The sequence below is a fragment of the Neophocaena asiaeorientalis genome, unplaced genomic scaffold (assembly GCF_003031525.2).
Source record: "Neophocaena asiaeorientalis asiaeorientalis breed wild unplaced genomic scaffold, Neophocaena_asiaeorientalis_V1.1 scaffold249, whole genome shotgun sequence".
Classification (NCBI taxonomy): domain Eukaryota; kingdom Metazoa; phylum Chordata; class Mammalia; order Artiodactyla; family Phocoenidae; genus Neophocaena; species Neophocaena asiaeorientalis.
Window position 1 is genome coordinate 7081675 of NW_020172625.1, and position 27666 is coordinate 7109340.

Genomic DNA, 27666 nt, shown 5'->3' on the forward strand with positions numbered 1-27666 from the left:
CAAGAGTTTCCTCTAGCCAGAACTGCCTAGCTAGGAAGAGAGAAGTTTGAAGGTAATTCCCTGCAGAGATCTTGGTGAGAGCAGAGTAGTGGTCTCCTGATTAGGGTGTGGGAATACTAAGAAGGTTGCTGTACATTTTCCCTCCTGCTTTTCATCCCATCGTGGTTCCCAATTTTCTTGCCTATTTCTAAACCTGGACTCCCAGCCTGCTACCCATTCTCAGTCCCTTACTCCAACACACTCATCCTTTCATAAATTCCTCTTTCATAGGTTAGCCAATTAGTTTATCTTGCTTTCAACCAAAGACCTAACTGATACTCCTATCATTCAAGCTCATTGGAGGCCTATTGCCTTATAGTATCACATATACACATAATCATCCAGTTTTGTTTCTAAGCAAAAGAATTACTTTAGGGAACCTATGTGGTTCCCAAACATGATGAGCCTAGACATGATGTCTGGATCTCTAGCAGCCATTTTGAGACCATGAGATAACCAACAAAAGGAACATGCCAAATGATCACAGGATTTCCTGGTATCATCCAGTCTCTGGCCCAATGCCAGCAGCAGTCATCTCCTGGATTTCTTGTGAAAAAAAATTCTATTTATTTAGCCATTATTAGTCATCTTCTCTGTTAATTACAGAGGATCACAAAATTAATTGATACATACATAGAAACTATCCCTGTACATTCCATATGAGGCATATAGGAACAAAAAGAAGAGAGAAAGAAAAAACTCAAAAAGAGTTCAAGGACTTAACCTAGACACTCTGGTGACAGGTGTTACTGATGTGTGATACAGGAAATAAAGAGCAGAGGTGGGTCACTGTGATGGGTATTTTCTTTATTATTTAATGATAAGAAGCAAAACAAACAAATGAGGATAGATAAAACTAATAGAGAAGCAAGACTCAAGAAGCTTATGAGACATTGTAGCCATAGATGAAGTATGTAGAGCATATGTGTGCTGAGCTTAGATAGAAAGGGATGAAAGACCAATTATTGATACATGGGAGATGGATAATTTTGCGGTGTTAAATATTTTCTCTTTTGTACTGTTCCCAGATTTATACAGATTGTTGAAAATATTATTACTATTTTGTTTGAGAAAATTTTCATTGACAGTATGTAGTTTCTACTCCTCCACACAGAATTTACAAGTATTCTGTGTGTATGTGTGTTTTAACAAAATCACTGTAAGTTTACAAAAACTCATGTATCAAGCAAGGAAGGGTGACTGAAAAGTTTTTTCTGCAAATGCAAAATACTAGCTACCTTCTTTGTTCATTTATTTGTATTTACAAATTTAAGTATGTATTATCTAATAGGGTTTGGGTTAGGCATTAGAGAAACAGAAGTGAATAAAACTGTCTCTACCCTTCTGAAACCTAGGGAAGACTAAGGGCAAATGAACAGGCAATTATAACGAAGTATTATGGGAGTACAGGGGAGATTTTAGGTGTCAAAAGAAGACTTTTCAGAACTAATGTCTTATCATGTAGCTGAAGCTATGTTAAAAAGGTAAATATAGGGAATGGGGAGATTTCCTAGAGTTTAACCCTTTTAAGCACAATATTGTCAGAGGTTTAACTTACACCACAGTTTTTCTGTTTATCTACAGGGAAGAACTTTCTTATGCTTAATTTCAGTATCTTGTCATGGAAACTGAGACATAGTTTTTTTCCTTCTTCTTTTTCTCCTGGATTTGGACAATGAACACATTTATCTTTAATATATGATATTTACATCTCTTATTTTTCCTTTAAACCTGGCCATTAAAGGGAAATATGCCATCAAAAAAGAAAATAAAATTACCTTTCATGGCGTTGTTCATTAGAATCACACACACAAAAAAATCACTGTACTTATTTATATGCAACAGAGGACATTTTGATTTTTACTCATTAATTAAAATAACATCTTTGTCAAAAGACCTGGTGTCTGAAGCAGGTTCTCATTCAGTCTCATTTCTTTCTTGGTCTTTCTTCCTATAGGTAGCTTTGGGGGTCAGAAGACCAGTGTTCAAATTTGTGTTCATTCATTCACCTTGGGCAAGTCATGTGACCGTGGGAACTTTAGATTCCTCCTACATAAAAAGCACATGACCCTTTCCTCACAGGTTTGTTTGAAGACTAAATTTAAAAAAATTTCTTAAACATCTAAGAATAGTTTGTAAGAATGAGAAATTCTCAATAAATTTATTCATTCAATAATTCAACAGGATGAAGTACCACTAATCCTTCAAGTATTTTCCATTTTGTAGCTTTTCCCGATTTTGTTACTCTTTTATTTTACTAAAGTATTTCATATATGTCTGTATATAACCATTATTACTTTATACTATCATCTTTTGCATGATTCTTTCTTTCTGGATATATTATAAGCTTCAAAAAGTTGAGAACTGTTTTTTTAATAGACTTTATTTTTTAGGAGAGTTTTAAGTTTACAGCAAAGTTGCGCTGAGTTCCCATATACCCTTTCTCTCCCTATCTCACAGTATTCCCTGTTGTTAACAGATTAGCGGGTACATTTGTTAAAATTGATCAACTGGGCTTCCCTGGTGGCGCAGTGGTTGAGAGTCCGCCTGCCGATGCAGGGGATGCGGGTTCGTGCCCCGGTCCGGAAAAAACACAAACAAACAAAAATTGATGAACCAATATTGACACCTTATTATTATCTAAAATCTATACTTAGGGTTCACTCTTTGTATGATAGAGCTCTATAGGTTTGACAAATGCATAATGCGTGTTTCCACCATTACAGTATTATACTCAATAGTTTTTGTTTGTTTCTTTGTTTTTGCAGTACACGGGCCTGTCACTGTTGTGGCCTCTCCCGTTGCGGAACACAGGCTCCGGACGCGCAGGCTCAGCGGCCATGGCTCACGGGCCCAGCCGCTCCTTGGCATGTGGGATCTTCCCGGACCGGGTCACGAACCCGTGTCCCCTGCATCGGCAGGCGGACTCTCAACCACTGCACCGCCAGGGAAGCCCCCTATACTCAATAGTTTAATTAACCTGAAAACGTCCTGTGCTTCACCTATTCATCTCTCCCTCCTTCTCCCTAACCTTTGACAACCACTCATCTTTTTAATATCTTCATAGTTTTGCCTTTTCCAGAACATCATATAGTTGGAATCATACAGCCAATTTTCAGACTGTCTTCTTTCATTCAGCAATATGTGTTTAAGATTAATACATACCTTTTCCTCCATGTCTTGATAGCTCATTTCTTTTTATGGCTGAACAATATTCCACTGTGTGTATGCTAGTTATCCATTAATCTTTTGAAAGACATCTTAGTTGCATCCAAATTTTGGAAAGTATGAATAAAGCTGCTATAAGCATTTGTGCGCAAGTTTTTGTGCAGACATAACTTTTCAACTCATTTGGGTAAATACCTAGCGGTGTGATCGCTAAATTGTATAAGACTATCTTTAACTTGTAAGAAACTGCCAAACTGTCTTCCAAAATGGCTGTACTATTTTGCATTCTTTTTTTTTTTTTTTTTGCAGTATGCAGGCCTCTCCCGTTGCGGAGCACAGGCTCCGGACGCGCAGGCTCAGCGGCCATGGCTCACGGGCCCAGCCGCTCCACGGCACGTGGGATCTTCCCGGACCAGGGCACGAACCCGTGTCCCCTGCGTTAGCAGGCGGACTCTCAACCACTGCGCCACCAGGGAAGCCCTATTTTGCATTCTTATGAGCAATGAATGAGATTTTTCTGTTACTCCATTTGGAATGGATTTTGGCCATTCAAATAAATGTGTAGTGGTATTTCATTATTTTAATTTTCCATTCACTAATGACATATGATGTTGAGTGTCTTTTCATATGCTTATTTAGCATCTGTGTATCTTCTCTGGTGAAGTGCCTGTTGAGATCTTTTGCTCATTTTTAAATTAGGCTGTTTTCTTATGTTGAGTTTTAAGAGTTATTTTGTGTGTTGTGGATACCAGTCTTTTATCAGATATTGTTTTTTCAAAGATTTTCTCCCAGTCTGTGGCTTGTTTTCTCATTTTCTTAACAGTATCTTTTACAGAGCAGAAGTTTTTAATTTTAATGAAGTCTAATTAATTTTTTCTTTCATGGATCATAGAGAGCTATATATTTTTATCTTCTAAAATGTTTTTTTATATCTCTACTTACTACATACTCTCCTATTCAAGTGTGTATCCACTTACCTATTCTAGAGCCTAGAATTTAGTCAGGAGCCTCTCAAGTAGTTTTTGACAAAATAATTAGGCTAGCTAGCACCTTTGGAAAGTATCATCATACAGGGTCCTAGCTGGAAATGGCTGGCACATCAAGCTGGGAGTTTTGTGATAGTTTTAAATAAGGGACTATTTACAGAGGTGGGAGCAGGTTAAAGGAACCAACATGGAATGTTGCAGCACCCAAGGGTCAGCACCAGCAGGAATTCCAGGACCCAAGTGACAAGAAAGCAAAGTGTTGAGAGCTTGGCCAACCAAAAGATGTTATAATTGTAGAAGAACACACGTTAATAAATCTGTGTAGAATCAGGGAGGAGAGCAGAGGGATATCTCCTCCTGATCTCCCATCTTCTACCAGCTCCCCCAAAGGGCTGAATTCAGCCAGAAGTCAGAAGGTAAGAGAGCCCGCAGGGTAAAGTGTTCAGAAGTCATCTTCCAGAGGAGAGCAGAAAAGAGCAGATAATGGACAGGGATGGTTAAGATAGGCAAAGAAGAATAACTAGGTGAGGCAGTTTCTTTAAAATTAATTTGGAAGAGGAAGAGTGTGTATGCAATCTTAACTGGCAGAAATATTTGTACCACCTTGATCTTGTTTAGAACAGTGATAACAAACATACCTGGATAAATCCATCTTGTCTCAATGAACCAGCCTCAGGTTCCCTCTCAGGTACTTCTCCTTCTCAATCCAGCACGCAAGGAAGGTGTCATGAATAATAACAAAAGAACTAAAAAAATCAGTGCTGTAATAAGCAGCATATCTCAGTATGGCCAGCCTCAGTTTGGCTAATACGTTATGCGCCAAGTCATCATGGTTGTTCCGTAAGATGCGTGGGACAGGTGTCCATGGAGGAAAGTGAAGGACAGTAATTAAGGAAAATAAAGCTACAGTCAGGTGAATGAAGGTGAGAATAGTCAGAAATTCAAATACCCAACTCAATTCTTTTGGGAATGGATAAATTAAATTACCACCTATGTGGTAAGAATACTCTGAGAGGAAAATAACTGAGTTTTTTTTTTTTTTTACGAATGTGCAAAAGCAATTTAATGGAAGAAAAACTACCTTTTCAACAAATGGTATGAGAGCAACTGGATAGTCATAAGCAAAAAAAAAAAAAATTTTGACCAAGGTATGATCTCACACTTTACACAAAAATTAATTCAAAATGGATCACAAACTGAAATGTAAAATGGAAAACTATAAAACTTTTAGGAAAGACAGGAGAAAATCTTCAGGGCCAAAGGTTAGGCAAAGAGTCTGTAGATGTGACACCAACAGCAAAATCAATGAAAGGAAAAATTGAAAACTTGAATCTCATTAAAACTTGAAATGTTTCCTCTGAGAAAGTCTTTCTCTATTAAGAAGATAAGAATACAAGCTATAGACTGAGAAAATATTTGCAAACCACATATTTGACAAAGGACTAATATGTAGAATACATAAGGAATTCTCAAAAGTCAACAATAAAAAATAAACAATGCCAAAATACAAAATAGTGACAATATCAAATGCTAGTGAGGTTGTGGAGAGGAGAAACTAGATTACTCATACATTTATGATGGGAAAGTAAAATGGTACAGCCACTCTGGAAAGCAGTTTGATTGTCTCTTAGAAAATATGCAACTACCATTTTTTAAAAAGTGAGGAATTTTTATTGCTGTTGCTATTTCATCTTTATACTGGTTCATGAAATATAGAAGAATATCCAATTGTTACAATGCTGATGCAATAAATCCATTATTATACAAAGATACTCTCTCAATAATCTGTACCCAGATGGTAAAATGTATGAAGTTCATTTTCTAACTCTGTGAATACTTTATTTTGTTTAATATGTAAAATCTATTTCATTAGAGGATTATAATTTAGAATTCAGGTTCCTGTCCCTTGATATCAAATTAAACAACTGCATTACACGCAAAAGAAAATCAGAATAGAAGAACCAATGACACACCAATTGTCCTGTTAAACCATTTTAATTTCTGTGACATAAACATCTTTCTCAAGCAATGTTACTAGAACAACCTCTTTATGGGGTTTTATAGTTTGGAGTAAATATATTTTTAAAAAACTTATCTCTATTATATAGAGTTGAAATAAAAAATGATTTATAGGCTATACTTTTTAGGAAGGAGTTACTAGATCATATTCCTGTTGAAGAAACTTTCCTATTTAAATCTATGATATGGAATGGAAAGATATGGTTAATAAGTCTTCTGATCAAAAAGCTTGAGATCATCAAAGGAATGTTTAGTCTCCTGTACAGAGAGACACCAGGATTTTTTCATAATCTCCCTTGGTTTCATCCTGTTGATAAAAAATAAAGTATACTTAATGCTACCTGAAACCATAATCAATAGAAGGTATTTTTAAATTGTAGAATAATTACTGTATTAGACTTAACAGTTGTAGAACATACATCACAGTACATCTATTTTCTAGGATCTTGGATAAGAATATCACTTATTTAATTAAATAATATAATTCATATAGCAGATAACTGATATTTTAATTATTATATGAAAAGCAATAGCTTTCAAAATTCAGATTGCAAACTTCTCTGAATTGATCATGTTATATATTAGAGCCATTATTTTCCAAGAATGAAATACCACACAGAATTAAGTATAACACATCAACCAGAGTGAAAGTTATAAGCCCATGATATTCTCACTTTTTCTTGGTAGATTTTAGTTATCCAATATAAATGCCAAATTGAATTTAAACAGTCACTTATCTTTCATTAAGTTCAAAACCCCTTGACTTGTCTTTTTTTACTTCTTAACTTGAACATGTATTTTATATATTTCACATATGACAAAATTAAGGAAAAAGTTAGAATAAAATGTTTCAAATTCTCTGATCAGTATTCATTGATCATAAATCATTATATAAATCATAATATCTCTCTACTAAAATATTTTGATTGCTAAATGTATGTATGGGAAACTGTTTCCATGACTATTGAAAAATTTGCAGAGTCTTTCATTATAGAACTCACTAGTAGATTTTACCAGTGATAGTTCAGTTTACTTTAAATTATGTATCTTTTTAAAAAATTTTTATATTTTGGCTGTACCACATGGCATGCAGGATCTTAGTTCCCTGACCAGGGATCGAACCCGCACCCCTTGCAGTAGAAGTGCCGAGTCTTAACCACTGGACCGCCAGGGAAGTCCCTGTATCTTAATATAACAAATTAATCTTACATATGAAATTTACAGATACAATAAGTCAGCCTTTCTCTTTGAAGAAGCTGCAAAAGTATTGTCATTTGTGGGGTTAGCATTATGAAAATCACAACATACCAGGATGGCTTGGCAGAGAGAGATGCCATACAACTTCTGATAGCATGCTTTGATGTCATTCATGTCGATTTCAGAACGGGAAACCATAATCCTGATCAGTGTCTTATGACGAGTTCCAATACCCTGTCCAAAACAAATGATGGTAAGTGTCCCTCATGTTCAGAGCATACTCTTAATAAGGGAGGATATGGGTTTGAATGTGAAGCTCTTTTGCTCACCTATATAGTTTCTATGGAGAAACTATCACCACATTAAAATACACACACACACTTTACACAAGTGGTAATAAAATGACACAAACCAAACTGTGATATCTGCAGCATATATACGAGCTTTCATAACCTCCTAATTGGTCTTCTACCACCCAGTCTTTCCTCTGTCTAAACTATTCAATAATTACAAATGAAGTAAACTTTCTAAATTATAAATCTGATCTTCCCATTCATCTATTTAAAACCCTTCAATGGCCTTCTGCTGCTTTTAGGATGAAAACCAATCATTTTATCTGGGCTTACCATGCCCTGCCTAATTCTACAACTTCTTCCACCAGGCACCATCACTCTAATTATGTTTACTATCCTGAAAGAGACATGATATCTCCTCCTCCTGGACCAGTCTTGCTTTATCCCTTCATCTCGTCCACTTCTGCTCTCCTCTGGCTATTTCCTTTTCAAATATCAGGTCTTAGTTTAGCTGACAGCAAGGCTACATTGATTTCCAAAGTCTGGGGCACAGGCCCCTCTTCTGCTCTTTTACAATACTAGGTTTTCATTGTTACCCATCTAATTACGTCACTAGATAACAGCAGGCATGGGGTCAGGGACTGTACTGCCTACTACTGATACCTAGTAGCACAATGCCTATCATTTCATAGGAACTCCTTCCTATTAATTGAATAGTTAGATCGCTCTCTGAAGACTTCCTTATTTTGGAGTGGCAAAGGAAAAAAAAAGACAATTTCATAACTTGTCACAATACAAGCATGGAGGTGACATCCTATATAATAAGATGCACGCTAAATGATAAAGTGAAGTGGTTAAGGTATCTCAAATACATCTTAATAACACCTTCCACTTCAGTGATCTTAGAACAAAATTTAAAAATCTTAGAATGACATATAAAGCAATGGCATGGAAGACAGAATAATAAAAAAGATAAATGAAGCTTAGAAAGGGGGAGATTGTGCAACTTACAACCTTAGCAGAAGTAGGTTACTAAAATCATACATTAAATGAGGAAGTATATCACCCTTCCTCTGCCAACTGAAGTTTTATTTAAATCATGAGTAATCTACAAATTACATTCAAGCTCACCTTACTATCTTACCTATAAAAGAACATAACAAATCTAACAGAGAATTTTATTCTAATAAGGAAGTATATTACCTCTTGCATTGGATGGAAAAGTAATTCTTTTTAATGGAAAGATCTCAAAATAAGTGTAATTTTCAAACAATATGAGGTTTTCTGTTCTTCTTTCCATACACCATAATTTTTTTCCCTAAGCAAATCACATATGTTGAAAGTTACCTTCATGGCCTGATGAAGCTTCTCAGCAAAGAACATTGATTTGCTTGTGGCACACTTCACTGCAAGAGAGGTATATTTTAGTTGACATATTTACCACCAAAAAAAGAAAGATGCATGTGACAGAAACAAGAATACAGAGTTTTGCAAGTAAGATTCTATTCTCCATCCCTGTTCCTTACCCCTCCTACCAATATGGGATATTTGGCTTATAAGAAGCTATTCTCTAGATGGTGACTTTGAATATTCTGTCCTCTGACAACATCACTTTTTTCCTATTATCTTAAATCTACCCATTAGCAACTTCAGTATTTCATGCTATCCTGAGTATACTCTTCATGGAAACAGGGAAGCTAGTAGGTGTTAAAGGTCATGCTGGCATGGAAGAAATGGTTCCGCATGTTGTAATAAGAAAAAAATTTTAAGTGGAACAAGACAGTCTTAAAATATAAGGCAGCTGCCAAATATTATAAAATACTAACAGATATGTCAGTTGGTATGATTCTCTACCTTGATACTCAAAGTGTGGTCTATGGACCAAAAGAATTGGCATCAACTAAGAGCTTGTTAGAAACGCAGAATCCAGGCCCCACCCCAGACCTACTGAATTGGAATCTGCATTTTAACAATCTTCCCAAGGGATTCATACGCACATTAATGTTTGAGAAGCACTGCTTTAAAATGCAGGTTTCCAAACCTTGACTGGTCATCTGAATAAAATGGGAAACCTTTAAAATCCTTTTCTTCTGAAGACCTTTTCAGAAGCCACCAGGGACTTACTGAATCAAATCCTTTGGACTTGCCCAAGATTACTCAGTTAGCAAGTGACAGACCAGAATGTGGATCTGCATTTATTTAATTCCAAATCCTATGCTCTTAATGACCATTTTGAATTTCCTTTGCGCCATGCCCAGCCTGGTGTATTGCATGGTAGTATAAGTAAGGTGCTCAGTAAGTACTGTCCACCTGCCCATCTTTCTAAAAAAGGAAATAATATCTGTTACTACTAACAAGGCCATTGTGTAACATTAGCTAAATATTTATTGCCGTTATCTTACATGTTGCCTCTATTTGAAATATAAATTACATCTGAGTTTTTGTTTTGTTTTGTTATATTTTATTTTGTAAATTATGGGACAGCATTGACAATGCAATTTCAAGTTAGAAAACTCTTCCCCCTCCAGGACTACATACCAATAACTGTGAGGCATTTCTCGATGTCACCTTTCAACTCCAGGTCCAGAACTTTGTTCATGTCATGCTTACTGTACTTGGAGTACTTCTGAAACACTGAATATTAAATTTAAACTAAGAAATGTACAAAACATCCTGTTCTTTAGCAAACTTGAGCAAAATCAGGGCAACTGAGTCAAAGTATTCCTTAGGAGGACTGAACTTCAAATAACACATTTTAAAGCTAATTATTCAACGGAGCATATTTTGGATACTTCATCTTCTCTGAGGAATGTAAATTCCATGGCTATTTTGGTGCTTCTGTATATTTGGGGGAAATTTTTGCAAATGTTGACATTTATTAGAAGTGGCATGTGATTGACATCCATAACACTACATCAGAGACAAGTGCCATAACAAATGGATCTTTCCTTATATAAAGATCTGTGTAGTAGATTTCTCTTAAATTTAACATTAGAAATCGGAGTGCTGTTATAAAAATAATAAACTTTAGGTAATTGTTATGACCTTCCCTTTGCCTTGACTTCCAGAAGTCAAGAGGTAAATCCTGTGATCAAAGGCAAGAACTCTTCTTTTGGTTTTTGTTTCTGCAGCATCTAGATACTCTTTTCTTCACTCAACCATGAGTTTTTTTTGTTTTTCTTCATTGTACTTTCATTTGTTCTGTTGTATGTGTATATGTTGTCAGACCTATTCCAAATATTTTAGGGAAAGGAAATAGTAAAAATAACCAACTAACGTTCTACATGCCAAAGTCATAAAATGTGTTTCAAATACTACAAAATGGTGGTGGTACAAAGCTGGACAAATGCACAAATAGCAAGAAGGGGTCAGGAACACTGCATCCATTTGGTATCAGAGTGACAATGATTAAGATTTCTCTCTTTTCTTTCTCTTATTTGTCCTAAAAACCCCCTGCATCTTCTATAAACAATCGCAGGAAACATTTGTTTTATTCTTACCTCTGCGAAGATGGGAAGGGCTTCTGGTGGTAAGAATGGTGGTGAACACATTAACATCTGTCCCTTTTCTTTTTTCTCCTGCTTCATATAAGGCCTGTCAAGAAACACAAAAGTAAACACTTGACTATCTGTTAACTTGCTATCTGCACAAGAATGTTAGATCTCTTCAAAGATTTTGGAGGCAGCAGCTGCTTTGTGTCCAATACAATCAGAGTAGGCAATGCTAAGATTTTAAGTTCCTTAAAGATGGGAACCCTATTTTGTCAAGTATTTTCCACAGTATCTCTCAAGGTGCCTTGCGAACCCTAGAGACTGAATATATGTTTGCAGAATAAATGTTTGTTAAATAAAATTGCTTTAAGATTGCACTCTGTATCAAGGCAACTCCAAGGGACTGTCTAATTTTTAATTTTACTTTTAATTGTTCAAAGTAGTTTTCAGCAAATGGTACTGGTAAGTCAATAATTCAACCATTACCTAGATCTTGAATTTTGATGTTAGAATTTCTGTACTCAAATTCTGACTGTGCCACTTAATAGCTCTGCAATCTTAGATAAATAGTTTCACCTTATTAAACTACAGATTTTCCTCTTTTGCAAATGAAAAAGATAATCCCTGCCTTATTGTCACAAACATGCTCTATTAACTTTGAAATGTTAATTACCATCCTCTTCCTGGGTCACACTAATCCATGTAGCTGCCATAAATATACATCTAAGGGCCCTGATAGCCTTAAAATGGAAAGCAAATTCAGAAATATCACAAGCAAATAAGAGTAATTTCTTACTATGGGCAACTATTCAAATGCTAACTTTGGTTCTTTGGTATGACTGCACAATTTCTATTAAAATGGTCAAATTTCCAACGGGCATAAGAAGTTATCCTGGACTTTCCAAGCAAACATCTGATATATATGCATTCATTCAACAAAAGTTAATAAATGCTTATTATGTGCAGGATAATGTACTGGTACAGTGAGTGGAGGTGATCAAATAAGTTTCCATTCTTACTAATTCACTGTGATGAATTTGTAGAGAATACTATCCCATGAGGAAGGCATATGTAAATAATAGCTGTCTTTTTTTTTTTTTAACAAAAATTCCAGGCCCTAAAATAACACAGTTTTTTCTAATGTTGCCAATGGATTGATGTATAAATAAAAAGCAACCTCGCTGAAACTATATATAACAATATGCTTGAAAGCATATAAATGTTATAATTTTTATAATTTTAATGTCATTACAATAATACTTTTACAATATAAACTTACACCTCTAAACCAATGTTCACTGTTAAAAGAATATTAGATGTGCTTATTCTTTCCACTTTACTTTCTTATACCTGGTAAAATAAAAATTCTGTTTTCTCAACAAAACAATTCTTGGGAATAACAAATCAAATTCTCCTTGTTCTCTCTCATTCCTCTCCAGCTTCATGAATAGTGCAATCTACTGAAAACATAAAGACCACATTTCCTCTCTTTGACCGCTTGAATGCAGGAAGGTAGGCATCATTCAGGGAATGGACATTAGGTACTATTGTCCTTTTGGAGGATTTCAGATTTGCTTTCATGTGGAGGCCCTCAAGTGGTACCTCACCTCAGGTAGGACCTATTTGAAGAAGGAAAGTGGATTCTAGGAGTTATTTGTGTGTACTTGCTTACCCTGGCATCCGTATCAGCCAAGTCATCATCCATGGCAAGATCCTCACATCGTTCACCCTGAAAAATATCCCATTCTTTTGTAAGTGGTTTTCTAGCATGTAATCACATGATTTACTTAATTCCCTTAAAATCAGATGAGTAATATTCTTTGCGGGAAAAGGAATGAATTGCTCATTTCTAGAGAGACGAAATCTAAGATTTTACTTTTCATAAAAGAAGAGGCATTTCCTGAACTATCTGAGTTATACCTTAGCAAGAGAAAGCAAAGCCTTCCGATAATCTCCAGATGTGTCTGAGGTGATGTCTTTAGCCAGATCTCTCTTCAGTTCTGAGAAATAAGAAAAGTATATTTTGTATTAAACTAGTGATAAGTAATGGTGATAATAATAATACCTGACATCTCTATATTGGCTCACAATTTGCAATGCCAAGTGTTCAATGACTTATGGGACACATTTCAAATATTATCATTTTTAAATAAAAATTGAGGAATCAGAGCAAGCAAAATTTTTGATCATCAAATTTATTGCCTATAAGGCAACTAAAACAATTTGGATAATAGTATGAAAAGCTATAGCCCTAAAGCTTTTGCTAACGAGAATAAATTGCATAGGTGTACATTATTAAATAACCAATTCGGAAATAAAACATACCAGAATTTAAGCAATGAGATGAATAGAACAGTTATTTAAAAGAATAAACCAGAGGAACTTGCTTGAACACAGAGTATTTATTTACTTAAAAAATGATAAATATCTTATACGTAATATATTTTAGTTATGCATGTATATGTGTATGTATACCCGTCTACCTTAGATATAGATGTAAAACTTTTCTTTGTTAAACACCCACACTTAACTTGCAAAATTATGCCGTATTGGCAAAAAATTAACTGAATTTGTAATTCACTAGAAGACAGAACAATTTAATAAGCTGTCATTGAACTATACATTGGGAATAATTTATGGATATTTACCTTTGTAAACTATGTTTTATCAAAGAAAAAAACTAATAATAATGCCCCTCTTGATGGTTTTCACTGATAAATGGAGTTAAGATAAATACTGATAATGAGATATGAATTGCAGAAAATGAGGTTAAAAGCTTCCTTATTCTGGTTCCTTTATTAGATTGCTGTGAAAATAATACACAAGGGCTATTGTATTCTCTATGTTTGGTATTAAAATCAAGCAGAAATATCCTCCGTGGTGCTACATATTAAGCTGGGAAAACAAAAAAGCTGGGGACTTAGGAAACTAGAAAAGGAAAATAGTAAAGGCCCAGCACTGCCCAGGACCCACTTGCAGATACCCTTTATAGTGTAGCGCATACCACTGAAATGAGATGTTTCACTGAATAGATAACATGAGCCACTGCTGGTCTTTCATCCCCATGGATCTATCTGGACGTTGAAAGTAAGTGAGTCATTTATGCTCATAATGGTAAAGTTAGTTTCCATCAGAGAATTATAAGCACCAAGCTCTGTACTTTTTCAAGGACAAATGTTTGGGGTGTTTTGTTGTTATCTTTTCAAAATGGAAGACAACGGGACATTTTTATGAAATAAACCTCAGAAAGATAAGAAATGTTTTTAGGAAATTCTTTAAATTCAGTTCTTTGAACTGAGTTTTCCACTACAATAATATGTGGCCATTTGTCCCAAAGGGACATTTTTTATTAAAGTGCAAACTTGATGAGGGCTGAGACAATTGTGTCCCTTATCTGAACCCCAGCAGCTCTAATGTGTCTGGTAACAGTATGTGCGTGTGGTAGACATGTGGTAAACAATGAAGAAATATGTCAATATGTAGTTTCCAAAGTCCCCATAATTAACATCCACACTCAATTTTTTTTTGAAGTATATCAGATTTCCTTTCCGACTAAGGCACTTGGGTTCTTGGACATTAAAACTTACCTTCTTTATAGACTCTGTTAATTTCTTTGATTTCTCTGTTAGTTCTTGATGCCAAAATTTCATTCAGAGTGTCTTCATCAGTTCCAGCGCCCTGAATTGAAAAAGAAGAATAAAATGTAGAAAAATCTTCATTCAAGAACATCAACTAGTTTTTGTATCCCCAAATTTGTTCAAATCTGACATTTAGTAAATTTCTCACAGTGTTTAGTAAATATCCACAATATTTAATAATTACAATAAGGTCTATCTATTATAGTGCTCTAAAAACAAAATGGGTTTAAAGCAAATATTTTGGGCAAATACGTAAAAAGAGAGATCTATGATATACAATAACATCACGAAGATAGTGGAAATAACATAGTTGTTAACACCAACATTTATTTATTTATTCATTTTATAACCACTGATTGATGGCCCTATACTAGTTGTTGAGAATACAGTAAGAGGCATCAGTGGATTAGACATTCTCTTGAGGAAAGGAGTTTTGCTTAAATTAGATGATTTACCCGCATGGCAGCACGGAGCTCATCAGCATCAAACTGGGCTGGAGTTTTCAACAGAGCCAAAGCAACTGTCTCAAGGTTACCTGTGAGGGCTTTCTTCAGAGCTTCATCCAGGGGCTATAACAAGGAGATGTTATAACCTTCTAGTAAATAACATGCAGGGTGATAACAGTAATGTGGTGTTACCTGATCTTTAGATAGTCTTACTGAGTCCTAAACCCAACCATTTTTTAGAGCTCCTTCCCTTTACATAGAAAAGGGTACTTGATATTTAATATCTTAGTCTTTTAGATCTAGAGTGATCAGAATGAAATTTACTGAATTCATTGATAATTTTTTAAAGGACAGGGTTCTCAATCCTTTATACAGGGAAGAAATCACAAAGCTCAAAAGATAGGGGTTGTGTATTAACAGAAACAGTAGTAAGAATACTTTAAAAATAATGTATTAATACCTTTTCCAACCATTGGGATTTGCACTGTTCAAATAAGCACTATAATCAGACATCAAATAGCTTTCTAACTGTACTCCTTAAAAAAATTGCCCATTTTTTGTATAAAAATATAAAGCTTACTTTTAAAATAGAATTATATGTATAAACTTTACATTCAGACATTAAACAGTTCAGTTTAAGTTTTAGCAGAAGACACATTTCAATCAGAACCTATTTCTTATTGCCAATAGTAATCTTGATGTCTGTTATGTTCAAGTTAAAGGCTTGTCTCCAATACAGAACACCACATGACATGTGCAAAGAATCAAGATGACAAAACAATATATAAAACCAGGAAATTTGCTAGAATTGATTACATTGCAACCAAGAGGATAAATACAGTAATCTTAGTTGTAATGGAAAAACAGTGGTTAGAGACTGACAGAACTAGGCAACTGTGCTTCAAAATCTATACTTAAACATAAATATGACTGAAATTGATTATCTCAATTAACCGCTCCAACCTACCTTTCCTTTTTCCTGGAGATAGGCTGCTTTGATCTGCTGACGCTGGGCATTGTTTCTCTTAGTCAGAATTTCAATGATGGTTGCTTCATCCACACCTGGAAATAAAGGGCCCCTAGACTTCTAAAATCAATTTTCTTCATCATCAACAACCGACATAAAATGGTTCATTATCACGATGCTTCAAAGGGAGTTCTTAACAAAACTAAGAAGTACAAATTTTACCAGACTGGGATATGGATACGATACTGCATATCAAATGGAAGCACTTGGGATGACATTCCATTCATTTGAATGAGAGGAGGAAGAAATTGTTCCTGGCCCTCAGTGTTGCAGTGTTTGTTTCCTAGATTAAACCCTAAATGTGAGCAGAGGTGTTGACTTCAGCATTGAGCCTGTTAGAAATGAGCTTTGTGACAACAGCATATCTGTTGTAGAAGTAGATATTCTACCGATTTGACCAAAATTTCCCAAGTGCTGAGAAAGGAAATATATCTTCATTGACAAGGAAATCGTTTTATCTTCAAAACAAAAGACTCTTTAAATTGCACAGGTCTGTTTTTTAGTAGCTATTCTGAAATGTCTAGGAGGGGACTGTTTTGGGGAGACAGAATTACCTTTAGCTGTGATTGCTTTATGCAAGGCCTCAACATCTGAGGATGGATTAAAGCTAGGGTAGGGGCTCACTGATGACCCAGGACCACCTTTGGATCCTTTCACAGTTTTCTGTGGATGAGAGAGAAATAAATTACTGTCCATTCACTTACATTAGTTTCTATTTTAATATTTAACTAAGTTCCTTTATTGTCACTTGACTTACAATGTATTCCTGCTCTTCATTGTCAATAAACCAGGCCTGCTTGAGAAATTCATTTACCATTGCCATTTTTGAAGGATCTGAAAAGAAAACAGGTCGATGCGTTTACAAACCACAAACCCACCACATATACACACCACTCCACCCCTTTACATACACAAGACATAGAGCAGCCTTGCTTTTACTTTCCAGGATTATTCTTTGGAGCATCATAAAATGCTAGATTTGGGTTTTTTTAAAAGAGAGTCTACTACCCTTGAACAGAAACCCATACCCTCAGAAACGTAGCTCTTCCTCAGCATATTCATAACTCACTTTGGGGATCAGATGACTTCTGTAAGTAAGCATATAGGCTGAAGAGAGGAGCTGGTGTTTCACTTCACTGCTCTAAATTTACAGACCACCCACTGTATGCCAAGCACTGAGGGTGCAAAAACATTGAAATATCCCTTGGCTCAAAGAACTTGAAGCCAGTGTGTGCTCTCCCTAAGAAAATTCAAAAGCTAAGAACAATTCTTAGAGGAAGTTCTTGGTGACCGGAGCCTCTCTCGAGAATAGTTGAGATTAGCGGAAAAGTTAAAGAGAACAAAACAGAGAGAAACTTGTCACATTCGGGAAGTTGAAAGAAGTTTACTAGAGCAAGAAAAGTTAACAGAAGCCCAAATTTAAAAGTTTAAATATATTTCCAAAGGTTTGGATAAACATTAATGGATTTTTAAAAGAGAAAGTTATATTTCAGAAAGGTCATCCTGTATCCTAGAGAATGGCTAGGAGATGTGCAAGACGGAAGATTAGAGACCATTTAGTAAGTTGTGGGAGAATCTATGTAGGATTAATGAGGACTTGAACAAAAGTAATGGGTAGAGAAGGAGCATAATACTGACATTTATAAGGTAAAATAATCTATGACTAATCTGCGGGAGTGGATTCAGACTCAAAACTCTATAGAAAGATAGTCAGGTGATATTTCTCCCCGAAATAATTCAGTTTTCTTTTCCATTCCGTGGTATAAAATTATTTCAGTACCTGGAGAAATCACTACATTCACATTTCTTCCTATTTGAGCTGTCTAAATACTAGTCCTACATGTGTTTTTTTTACCCAACATAAAAAACCCAGAAAAGGATTATTTTATAGCAGGTGCCTTGCTCTAACAGGATTCATTAGAGTGAAATTGCACCATGCATGCCCTCTTTTGGAAAACTCTATCTTAAAGAAAATTGCCTGACTTGCTGTCGTGGTTCAGCAATATTTTTATTTAATAAAACATGTATATTTTTAAAACCTGAAGTACGTTAAAAATTAATGCATTCTCTGAGTTATCTACAAAAGAAGCCATCAATGACCCTTTTTGTCTAGGGATTTTTTTTTTTAGGAGCTCAAGCTCCAGGTCTACACTGATCTATCTCTCCATACCCTTTTGTTTATTTCTCTGGAGACAGCTATCATGAGTACATCTGAAGGAGGTTGGAAGGATAATCTTAGCAGTTTTAAATTCTTGCTATGAAGCTAAATGACTCATGAGGAGTAAAACCCATAACCTGATTCCTTAATGGCATGTTCAGGCAAAGTGTTTCAGTCCACACCTGCTGAAAAATGGCTGTAGTTGCAAGTAATGAGATTAAATACGTGAGAGAATTAATATCCAAAGCAGAAACTATCTCCACTTAATTATCATGGGGATTGTTCAAATTACTGTTGTGTCATCTGTGAGAAGAACCAATATATTGTGTACTCACTTAATCTCTTCCCCTCAAGCAACTGATAAATTTAAAGTTATTTCCTGAGGTAAAGTCATGGTGTACAACTTTGCACAAGGTTTTAGTTCCTATTATACTATAATCTGGCGCAACTGCTGTTGGCACAGAGAGTGTCATTTTCCTGTTGCTTAATTGGCATATCCAAAACCTCTTGCAATTTCTGGCAAGGTTTCAGGTATTTAAAATGTCCATTTTAATCATCTCATCCATGCCCTTTATGAAGTAGAATCCTCAAAATGAGTGATATGATCGGTCACTTAGCAAAGTACTTTTCCCTCAATTATAGAAATATGTGTTCCAATATTTCCACTCTTTTCAATTAGAAAAGAAAAGCTTCAAAAGAGATCAAAGAAGAGATTAAGGATCTTGTCAAAAGTAATTTTAAAAATGAGCCTCACAACTTCAAAATAAATTTTATGGAAACTTTACTTCACAATTTTTTCACTTAATAATGCTTACATAGGGCTTCCCTGGTGGCGCAGTGGTTGGGGGTCCGCCTGCCGATGCAGGGGACACGGGTTCGTGCCCCGGTTTGGGAGGATCCCGCGTGCCGCGGAGCGGCTGGGCCCGTGGGCCGTGGCCGCTGAGCCTGTGCTCCGCGGCGGCAGAGGCCGCGGCGGTGAGAGGCCCGCGTACCACAAAAAAAAAAAATTAAAAATGCTTACATAATGCATCAGTTTCTTAAAAAAAAAAACTTGAGAAAGCCTAGAAAATGATATTGCTCTATTAATTACTTGATACAAAATAACAAAAACAAAGGGGTTGAATAATTTGTTTGACACAAGAGTATCCATAGAGGAGACAGCTTTGTGACATATCCTCTGTGTTCCTCGATTTTAGTCTGAAACCATTTGGATGGCCTGAAGGTATGATCTGGAATATGGTCAAGCAACCTGAATAGAACCTACTCAGGAAAGCAATTAGAGGAAAACGGAATCTCAATTCAGCCAAACAAGATCCACTAGCTCTCAGCAAAGCTTAAAGACACAAGGATTGTGGCAGGATGTACAAACGCTCAAGGAAGTAGTTTCGATCATGTACTGCTAGTTAAGTGCTCAAACGCAGCTACATGTTTTAACAGAAGCTTGAATAGTTGCAACACACCTTACAAATACCACAGCAAAAATATTTTGCTCAGATTGTATTGCTAAACCATTCTGTGTGTTCAATACCTAACCTCTGTATGAAAACCAGCATTTTGTACTTGATTAAACACATTCAGTAATTTGAAGGTAAGATTTCTTAACTATAAATAAATCACAAACATGCAAACATGTTTTATAGATTGCCACATGCTATACAAATATTTGTCATATATTTTTACTATTCAGAGAATGATCTAGTCTATGAAGTAGAACTGTACAGTAAAAAAAGAATTTAATAACCCTCTGAGTTCACAACAGGTTTTATTTTTTCCATCTTTCTTTTAAGTTGCAATGTTTAGAACATGTACGAGGTACTTAAGAGCTTATTTTATTAATTTTCCTTGGCTCAATATATATTTAATCTGGCTACCAATGAGCTCTGAAACCAAGTTTATCTCAGTCTTTAACATCATCGAATTTGAAGATGAAATTGACCATTTATACATAGGCTGACCTATATGGAAATTAATAATATTCCAGAATTCTTCTAATTAATCATCTGTGAACATGCACTGCCTACCAATCTCATTTATCTATGAAAAAATGTGTAACTTTTTAGGGATTAACATTTTTTTGTATGTGTCATAAAAGAGCTCTCTTCCTCTCATTCAGCAATAAATTAAAGAAGGTAAATATGCATAAAAAGATGCTAGACAGAGAGGGAGCCATGCTTACTAAATGTAAGAGAAAGGTATTCCAGAAATGGTACATTAGCAATTGTACCAACTGGACAGTTTGAGAAAACTATGGCTTATTGTATGAAAGATAATTTCCTGATTTTTTTAAACTGCACTATGGTTGAAGTATCTAGAGACACGGGGACATCATATCTGCAGTGTTCTTTCAAATGATACAGAAAAGAAAAACTATATAGAGGGTGGAAGGGGGAAAAGGAAGAATTAATGAGAAAGCAAATGTGGTGAAAGGTTAACACTTGGGGAACCTGGGTAATAAGTATATGGTGATTCTGTGCAGTATTCTTGCAACTCTTCTGAAGGTTTGAAATTATTACAGAAGAACAGTTTTTAATAACTTTAAAAACCACAATTTCTATTTCTGTCAGCTTCATGAAAGGCTACTTCCAGAATTTCTGACAGAGGAAACTGAGTTTTGTGGTCTATCATGCCTTCCTCGAGACAAGTGGGAAAGATCAGAGTTCTGCAAAGACAGCAGCAGAAATTTGATCCTTGCAGAGGACAGCATCATTATTCCCATTTTCTACCTGGGTAAACAAAGTGTAATTTCTTGTGGCAGTTTTCTAGATACCAGTGGTAAGCATCAAGGCATACATAAATCCATGCCTTCTGATTCCAAAATATTGTATATGCTTTTAAACTAGTGACCAAAAAGATGATGACAAGATCAATGTTATTTTTAATAGCTTACACTTAAGAATCAAATTCATTCACAGTTAACCCATGGAGACTGTGGGAGGTTTCACCCCGGCCCAAGGGAGTTTATTCTTCAATAATTTGGCCTGTGCATAGTTTTTTCCCTCGAATATATATTTCACAAGTCTTTCCCACACCTACTCGTTTGAGAAAACGCAATTAGTCTGTACAACGGCATGACTTACGAAGAGCCACTTTATGAAAGGTAGTCTCATGAATGTTTTGCTTCTAGACTTTTGAGTAAGGTGTTCCCTTTGCCTGGAATGCTGTTTCATCCTCCATGTCCAATTCCCTTTGCCTAAATGATGCTTCTTGGTGAGGACTCAGCCTACACCTCATGATATCCTCCAAGAGGCCTTCCTTGGTCCAGCACTGAGGTGAGTGACCGACCTTCTGTGTGCTCCCGAAGCATCCTGCCTTTACTCCTACACTTGTCCCTATTGTTCTGCGTTATCACTTTCTATTTACTTATCTATATTTATAGCAGCATTCCATGAGGGCAGTGATAACCTACCATTCATTATGAACCTCTAATCCCTGGCAGAATGCTTTGTACTTAGTATGCTAATAAACATTATTGAATGAACAAATATTGTATCAGTGCTAATTATTCAGGAAAAATATCTATACTAATTTAACAAATATTTTCTATCCACAACTATAGGATGTAAAAATAAGAATTGAGGAGCTCTGAGCCCTACTTTGACTCTCTTTAGCTGGCTGTTTGCCCTCAAGAAAACATTTAACTTCTCGGCAGTGGGGGAGAGGGCCTCCATTTATAAAAATAAGAGTGTTGAAATACACAGTAGCTAAGATTCATTATAGCTCTGAAGTGCCAGTCTTAAATTTCACCTCAAGCAGACGAAGGTGGAGAAAATTAGCATAATGAATGAAGGTATTATATAAATTGTATCTGTTCTGATCTTTCTGATAAAAATCTCTCCCATTTTAAGGAAAGAGGAAATCATTTACTGAAAAAACGGCTTTTGGTTTATCACTGAAAAATAATACATCCATGGCTTTAAATATGTCATCAATTAATGGGTCTAGAGAGGATTAAAAACCAGCTCAGCAAGCTAACATAAATAGAAACCAATCTTTGCAGACCATTTGACTGAAAAAGTATTTAATAACCATGAAACTCTAGCTGGTTTCTTAATAATATTATTATTAACAGTTTTGTCAACATCCATCAAATGTCAGATATCTGCCAGATGTGGTTGAGCCTGGGGCTACAGGGTGGTTAACATAACTTCTGGAGAAGAGGCCATTTGGAAATTATGAAACCAGCATATGACCACATTTGAATCGTTTTGCAATGTGCCTACCAAAATACATTCCTGCAAGCAGGGGAGAATATTACTTTTTCAAGGTCCATACATAATTTTAGACACAAACAAGGCAAGAAAAAGCACACCTTTTTTGATTAACTAGCACTAAAAATCATATGTTACGTCATTTAACTTAATATTCGGAATGAGCTAAGAAAAAATTCTTGAAGGAACATTTGTAATAAACAATAGCCAAATATATGGTTAGGATTCAAAATCTCTCACTTTTGCACATATATCCAACACCAGTAAAAACTCTACTTTAGATATGCTTTTTGCTTTTCTAAGGAGTTTTATGGCCATTAGCTCATTCAGCAATCAAGATGCTACTAAGTGGAATATTTTTAGAGGGCCGTACAGGCATTCGCAAGAGATAACTTATCTGACACCACCCAGGAGGAAATACTTCCTTTGCCCTTAGGTTTTCAAATCAGCACTTGAAAAGCCTGTCTAAAACACAGAGACTACAGGAGAAAGAATGTGGCCACACCCTCTCTAAATGAAATGATTAATAAGTGGATCCTTTAATTTACTTACACCGCATGAGTGAACATAACATTAATTTCAAAATGTTAATTACAAAAGCCATAATTGCCACTATGAGGTCTGAATCTATTTTTTTGTTTTGCTTTGTTTTGTTTTACAAAAGAAAAAATAAATTATTTAAGTTCTGCTATTTTGAGATAGATCCCTGAAACCTATGTCTGGGTTCTTCTGGCCTGGCTCCCCACAGACACCACCATCCTTCGTGATTTCCATGTAAAGCATACACAGCTCTTGGAGACTCATAACTTGTAGGAAAAAACACATTCTTTCCTTCTTTTCCATGGTAACTCACCAACAGTACAATAAGCCAGTATTAAGCAAAGTTTCCTTGTTTTTAAAATTGTATTTCTTAACTAAGTAAAAATAAAACTAATTTACAATTTCTGATTCCTAAAATATAAATAGCCAGTGTAATTTTACATAAAGATTTATCAAAGGTGTAAGTGCAGCTAGCCATAAATTACACAGAAGTAACATTAAACACTGTAATGGGAAAAGTTTTCAAAACAGCCAAAACTACCTAAATGTAAAACCAAGACTTACCTTTTTTTTTTTTGCCTCCGTCCAAAGACCTAAAGAGAGATTCTTCTCTGAACGGCTCACGCTGGAAGTGGAACCTTGGGCTTCTGATTTTATAGAATTTGAAAGAAGACCACACCTAGCAACCAGAAGTTAGTAACGGGCTGCCTTTTGTTTGAAATACTGGGTTCAGTCTTGCTCAAAACAAAGTGAAGCGAGCCTTGCAAAATTACTCACTAAACCAACTCAGAGCTGACAGCACAAAAGAAAAAAAAAAGAAGTACAGATTTTTTTCCCTCTTCAGTTTGCACTGCTTTTTTTACAGGGGAGTAGAACGCAAGAGATTTTCAAGTATGCAGTACTATCCGCCTCAATCCTGATACCAATGATTGGCATACTTTTTTAGTCAAATGAATTGTGAGATGAAAAATCATGAACTTTAAAACAAAATAAAACCCCCTTTGGTTAAGTCCCAGCTTCATCACTAATTACTATGTGATCTTGGGGACATATTTAACTTCCCTGAATTTGTTTCAACTTTTGTGAAATAGGGATAATATCTTCTAGGCTGCCTACTTACTAGAATTCTTATGACAATAAGAAATAATAATTAAGAAATTAAGAAATAATAGGGACTTCCCTAGTGGTAGAGTGGTTAAGAATCATCCTGCCAATGCAGGGACACGGGTTCAAGCCCTGGTCCGGGAAGATCCCACATGCCACGGAGCAACTAAGCTCCTGTGCCACAACTACTGAGCCTGCGCTCTAGAGCCCGCGAGCCACAACTACTGAGCCCACAAGCCCTAGAGCCCGTGCTCCGCAACAAGAGAAGCCACCGCAATGAGAAGCCTCGCTCACCGCAACTAGAGAAAAGCCTGCAAGCAGCAAAGAAGATCCAACACAGCCAAAAATAAATACGTTTATTTTTAAAAATACAGTATATATTTGTAAATTTTAATGTTATGCAGTACTGGATAATCTTCTATTTCACCAGCATTTTTCTTGCCTTCAAAATAAAAGATGTTTTGTGCTTGCAGACATCTTGTTGATATAAATAAGAAATATAAAAGAAATAAAGCTCCAGGTTGTCTCAAAATTTCAAACAAAGTTAACCCTAGAAGTATGATCATTATGACATTCACAGAAAATATTGGCATTAGAGGAAGGCTTATGTACATTAATATTTTATAGAATGTTCTATATAAACTTTAATACAAATAGCTACTTGATATTCTAGAGGATTTTGTTTGTTTGTTTGTTTTGGGGTTTTTTTTTGCGGTACGCGGGCCTCTCACTGTTGTGGCCTTTCCCGTTGCGGAGCACAGGCTCCGGACGCGCAGGCTCAGCGGCCAGGGCTCACGGGCCCAGCCGCTCCGCGGCATGTGGGATCTTCGTGGACCGGGGCACGAACCCGTGTCCCCGACATCGGCAGGTGGACTCTCAACCAATGCGCCACCAAGGAAGCCCCCCTCTCCCTTATTCTCCCTCGCCCTTCTGTCGGTGCTTACCCCTGTGGGAGCACTTACCAAAGCCATTTAAAACTCTCCGTTTACTTGTATGTGCCCCCTCTAGACAGGCAGCTCCTTAAAAGTGGGAGCAGAGTCCCTCTGTCTGCATCCTCAGAGCCAAGCCAGAGAAGTGTCTGGCCCACAGCAGCTGCTCGATAAATATTTATTAAATGAAAGCAGTAATTAATTAGCCGCATCCAACTATAGTGGAAAGAGATGGACCCCTCAAAGCATCAAACACAGAAAAGCACCTATCACCATAATCAGGCACAGAGTGGGTGTTCAACACAAATGTGTTAAATGGATCAGTTAGATATTTCATTAGCATCTATACAACCCATCGTCTTGTATTTCTGATACACACAGATTAAATGGGCTTTTGTGGTCTGGACGTCAGCTCCAGCTCTTAATAGGAAAAAGCCTTTCACGTTCCAAATAGCTTAAGAAGAAACCCTTGGAAGAGAACCTGTTGGTAAGCAGGGGCTGAGAGTACAACAGTGAAACACTGTTTATCAAATTTAGCTTCTATTAATCTACTTTAATTTCTTTTTGCTAAACCCGTAAGTGGATATCTACTTGTCTCTTTAATAAAATTACAAATATTTTCCCTCATTATTTTCTTCCTGTATTCTATCCTTCTTTCCTTTATCTTCATTTTTTTCTCTCAACTAAATGGATTCAATGTTTTAAGAGCTATTATAATACAATAAAGAGATGAACAGAATCATTGACCACATAATTAGGACAAGGTAAAAAGCAAAGCAGTATACAGCATAAATAGAAACAATTCATATTTTTAAAATAAGATCCTAAACAATTGGGCTCTGTGCCCTTGGAACTACTTCATGCTGAGTTCTAGAACATACACTAAAAGTGATCAGGATGCAAGTTGGATTTAAGGGGGCTACCATTTCCAGCAACATGTTAAATAACCTGCATGTGAGATTCTGACCCTTAACAGCACCCTAAGGGGAGCATTTGACTCTCCATACTCAAAAATTACCCACCTAATACACCAGGAATACAGACAGGCATATGCAAACACTTAAGGTCACTTCAGAGACACTGCATCTGTCATAGCCAAAAAAGCCAAAAGACAAACTAAGAAAACTGTGGTCTGCAGGTATGATGTTCAGTCAAGTCCATCCTCAACAGTAAAGCTTTTGTCACTTTCTGGAAGATGACTATGTAGGACAGTTTTTATTTCGGGAGGGGAGGGTTTTGAGGGTTTTCTTAAACAGCTTTGTACAGATATAATTCACATGACATATAATTCACTGATTTTAAGTGCAATTCAATGGTTTAAAGAGCTATGCAGCCATCACCACAATTTTAGAACATCTTCCCCCAATTTCTCCACATCCTCACTAACACTTGTTATTACCTGTCTTTTTTTTTATTCAAACAGAAAGTCACAAAAATTATAATCATCCTCATCAGTTCACTCAGTCCCATGTAATTAATTTTTTTATCTTGATCTTTTGTTAGCACTTTTATGAATTCATCAATTTTCCATTAGAGCTCTGAAATGCTTATTCATTCAGTTCAGCAGTATAGTCAGTTACCAGAAACCTGTACTTGTCAGAGTCTTTTCCATGAATTCCTTGAAGATGAAACCCTTTTATAGAACATTTTTGCAAAAGCATCACAGTACACCCAGAACTGTCTGTAAATGACAAAAGACTTAAAAATGACCACGGTTAAAGATTTGATGAAAGTTCATAATAATGCAATCGACAAGGAAATTTAGTTATTTCTGAGATATACATTTTAAAGTAATAACTAGAATTATGACTTATAACATTATGCCAGAACATATAAGATTTTTAGAAATTTCATGTAACGTCTGAAACATTTATATTAACATATTGCCATACAAAAAACCCAAAGAAAGTTTAGTATTAGTTGTTTTGTTTGTTTGTTTGTTTTATTATAATGCAGGTTCTTATTACTCATCAATTTTATACGCATCAGTGTATACATGTCAATACCAATCACCCAATTCAGCACACCACCATCCCCACCCCGCTGCGGTTTTACCGCCTTGGGTCCACACGTCTGTCCTCTGCATCTGTGTCTCAACTTCTGCCCTACAAACCGGTTCATCTGTACCATTTTTCTAGGTTCCACTACATGCGTTAATATACGATATTTGTTTTTCTCTTTCTGACTTACTTCACTCTGTATAACAGTCTCTAGATCCATCCACGTCTCAACAAATGACTCAATTTCGTTCATTTTTATGACTGAGTAATATTCCACTATATATATGTACCAAATCTTCTTTATCTATTCGTCTTTCGATGGGCATTTAGGTTGCTTCCATGACCTGGCTATTGTAAAGAGTGCTGCAATGACCACTGAGGTGCATGTGTCTTTTTTTTTTTTTTTTTTTGTAACAAGGCCTT

At 35.9% G+C, this 27666-nt stretch overlaps 1 protein-coding gene across 2 annotated transcripts; it reads right to left on the reverse strand.

Annotated features, from left to right (window-relative positions):
• Positions 1–6172: 6172 nt before the first annotated feature.
• ANXA1 (annexin A1) lies at positions 6173–23944 on the reverse strand. 2 transcript variants are annotated; one of them, XM_024738954.1, is made up of 13 exons: positions 23776–23944; positions 17062–17141; positions 16859–16967; positions 16245–16339; positions 15287–15400; positions 14781–14871; positions 13114–13193; positions 12866–12922; positions 11203–11296; positions 10241–10336; positions 9050–9108; positions 7521–7643; positions 6173–6519 (listed from the first exon to the last, which is right to left on the reverse strand). In XM_024738954.1, exons 2-13 carry the CDS (start codon positions 17125–17127, stop codon positions 6463–6465), a joined length of 1041 nt encoding a protein of 346 aa, XP_024594722.1. In that variant the 5' UTR covers positions 17128–17141; positions 23776–23944; the 3' UTR covers positions 6173–6462. The 2 variants fall into 2 exon arrangements, with proteins under 2 accessions (XP_024594722.1, XP_024594721.1); XM_024738953.1 differs by having other exon boundaries at positions 17062–17138; positions 23775–23943.
• Between the last annotated feature and the right edge of the window lie 3722 nt (positions 23945–27666).

Bases quoted from the DNA above. Each gene is read 5' to 3' on its own strand.
- ANXA1 (XM_024738954.1), bottom strand. From the start codon at position 17,127: ATGGCAATGGTAAATGAATTTCTCAAGCAGGCCTGGTTTATTGACAAT. The intron at 11,297-12,865 runs GTAAGCAAGTAC...GTTTCTTGACAG, and splicing joins TGGCTGATACGGATGCCAGG to GCCTTATATGAAGCAGGAGA. The intron at 9,109-10,240 runs GTATGTAGTCCT...CCTCTCTTGCAG, and splicing joins GAAATGCCTCACAGTTATTG to TGAAGTGTGCCACAAGCAAA.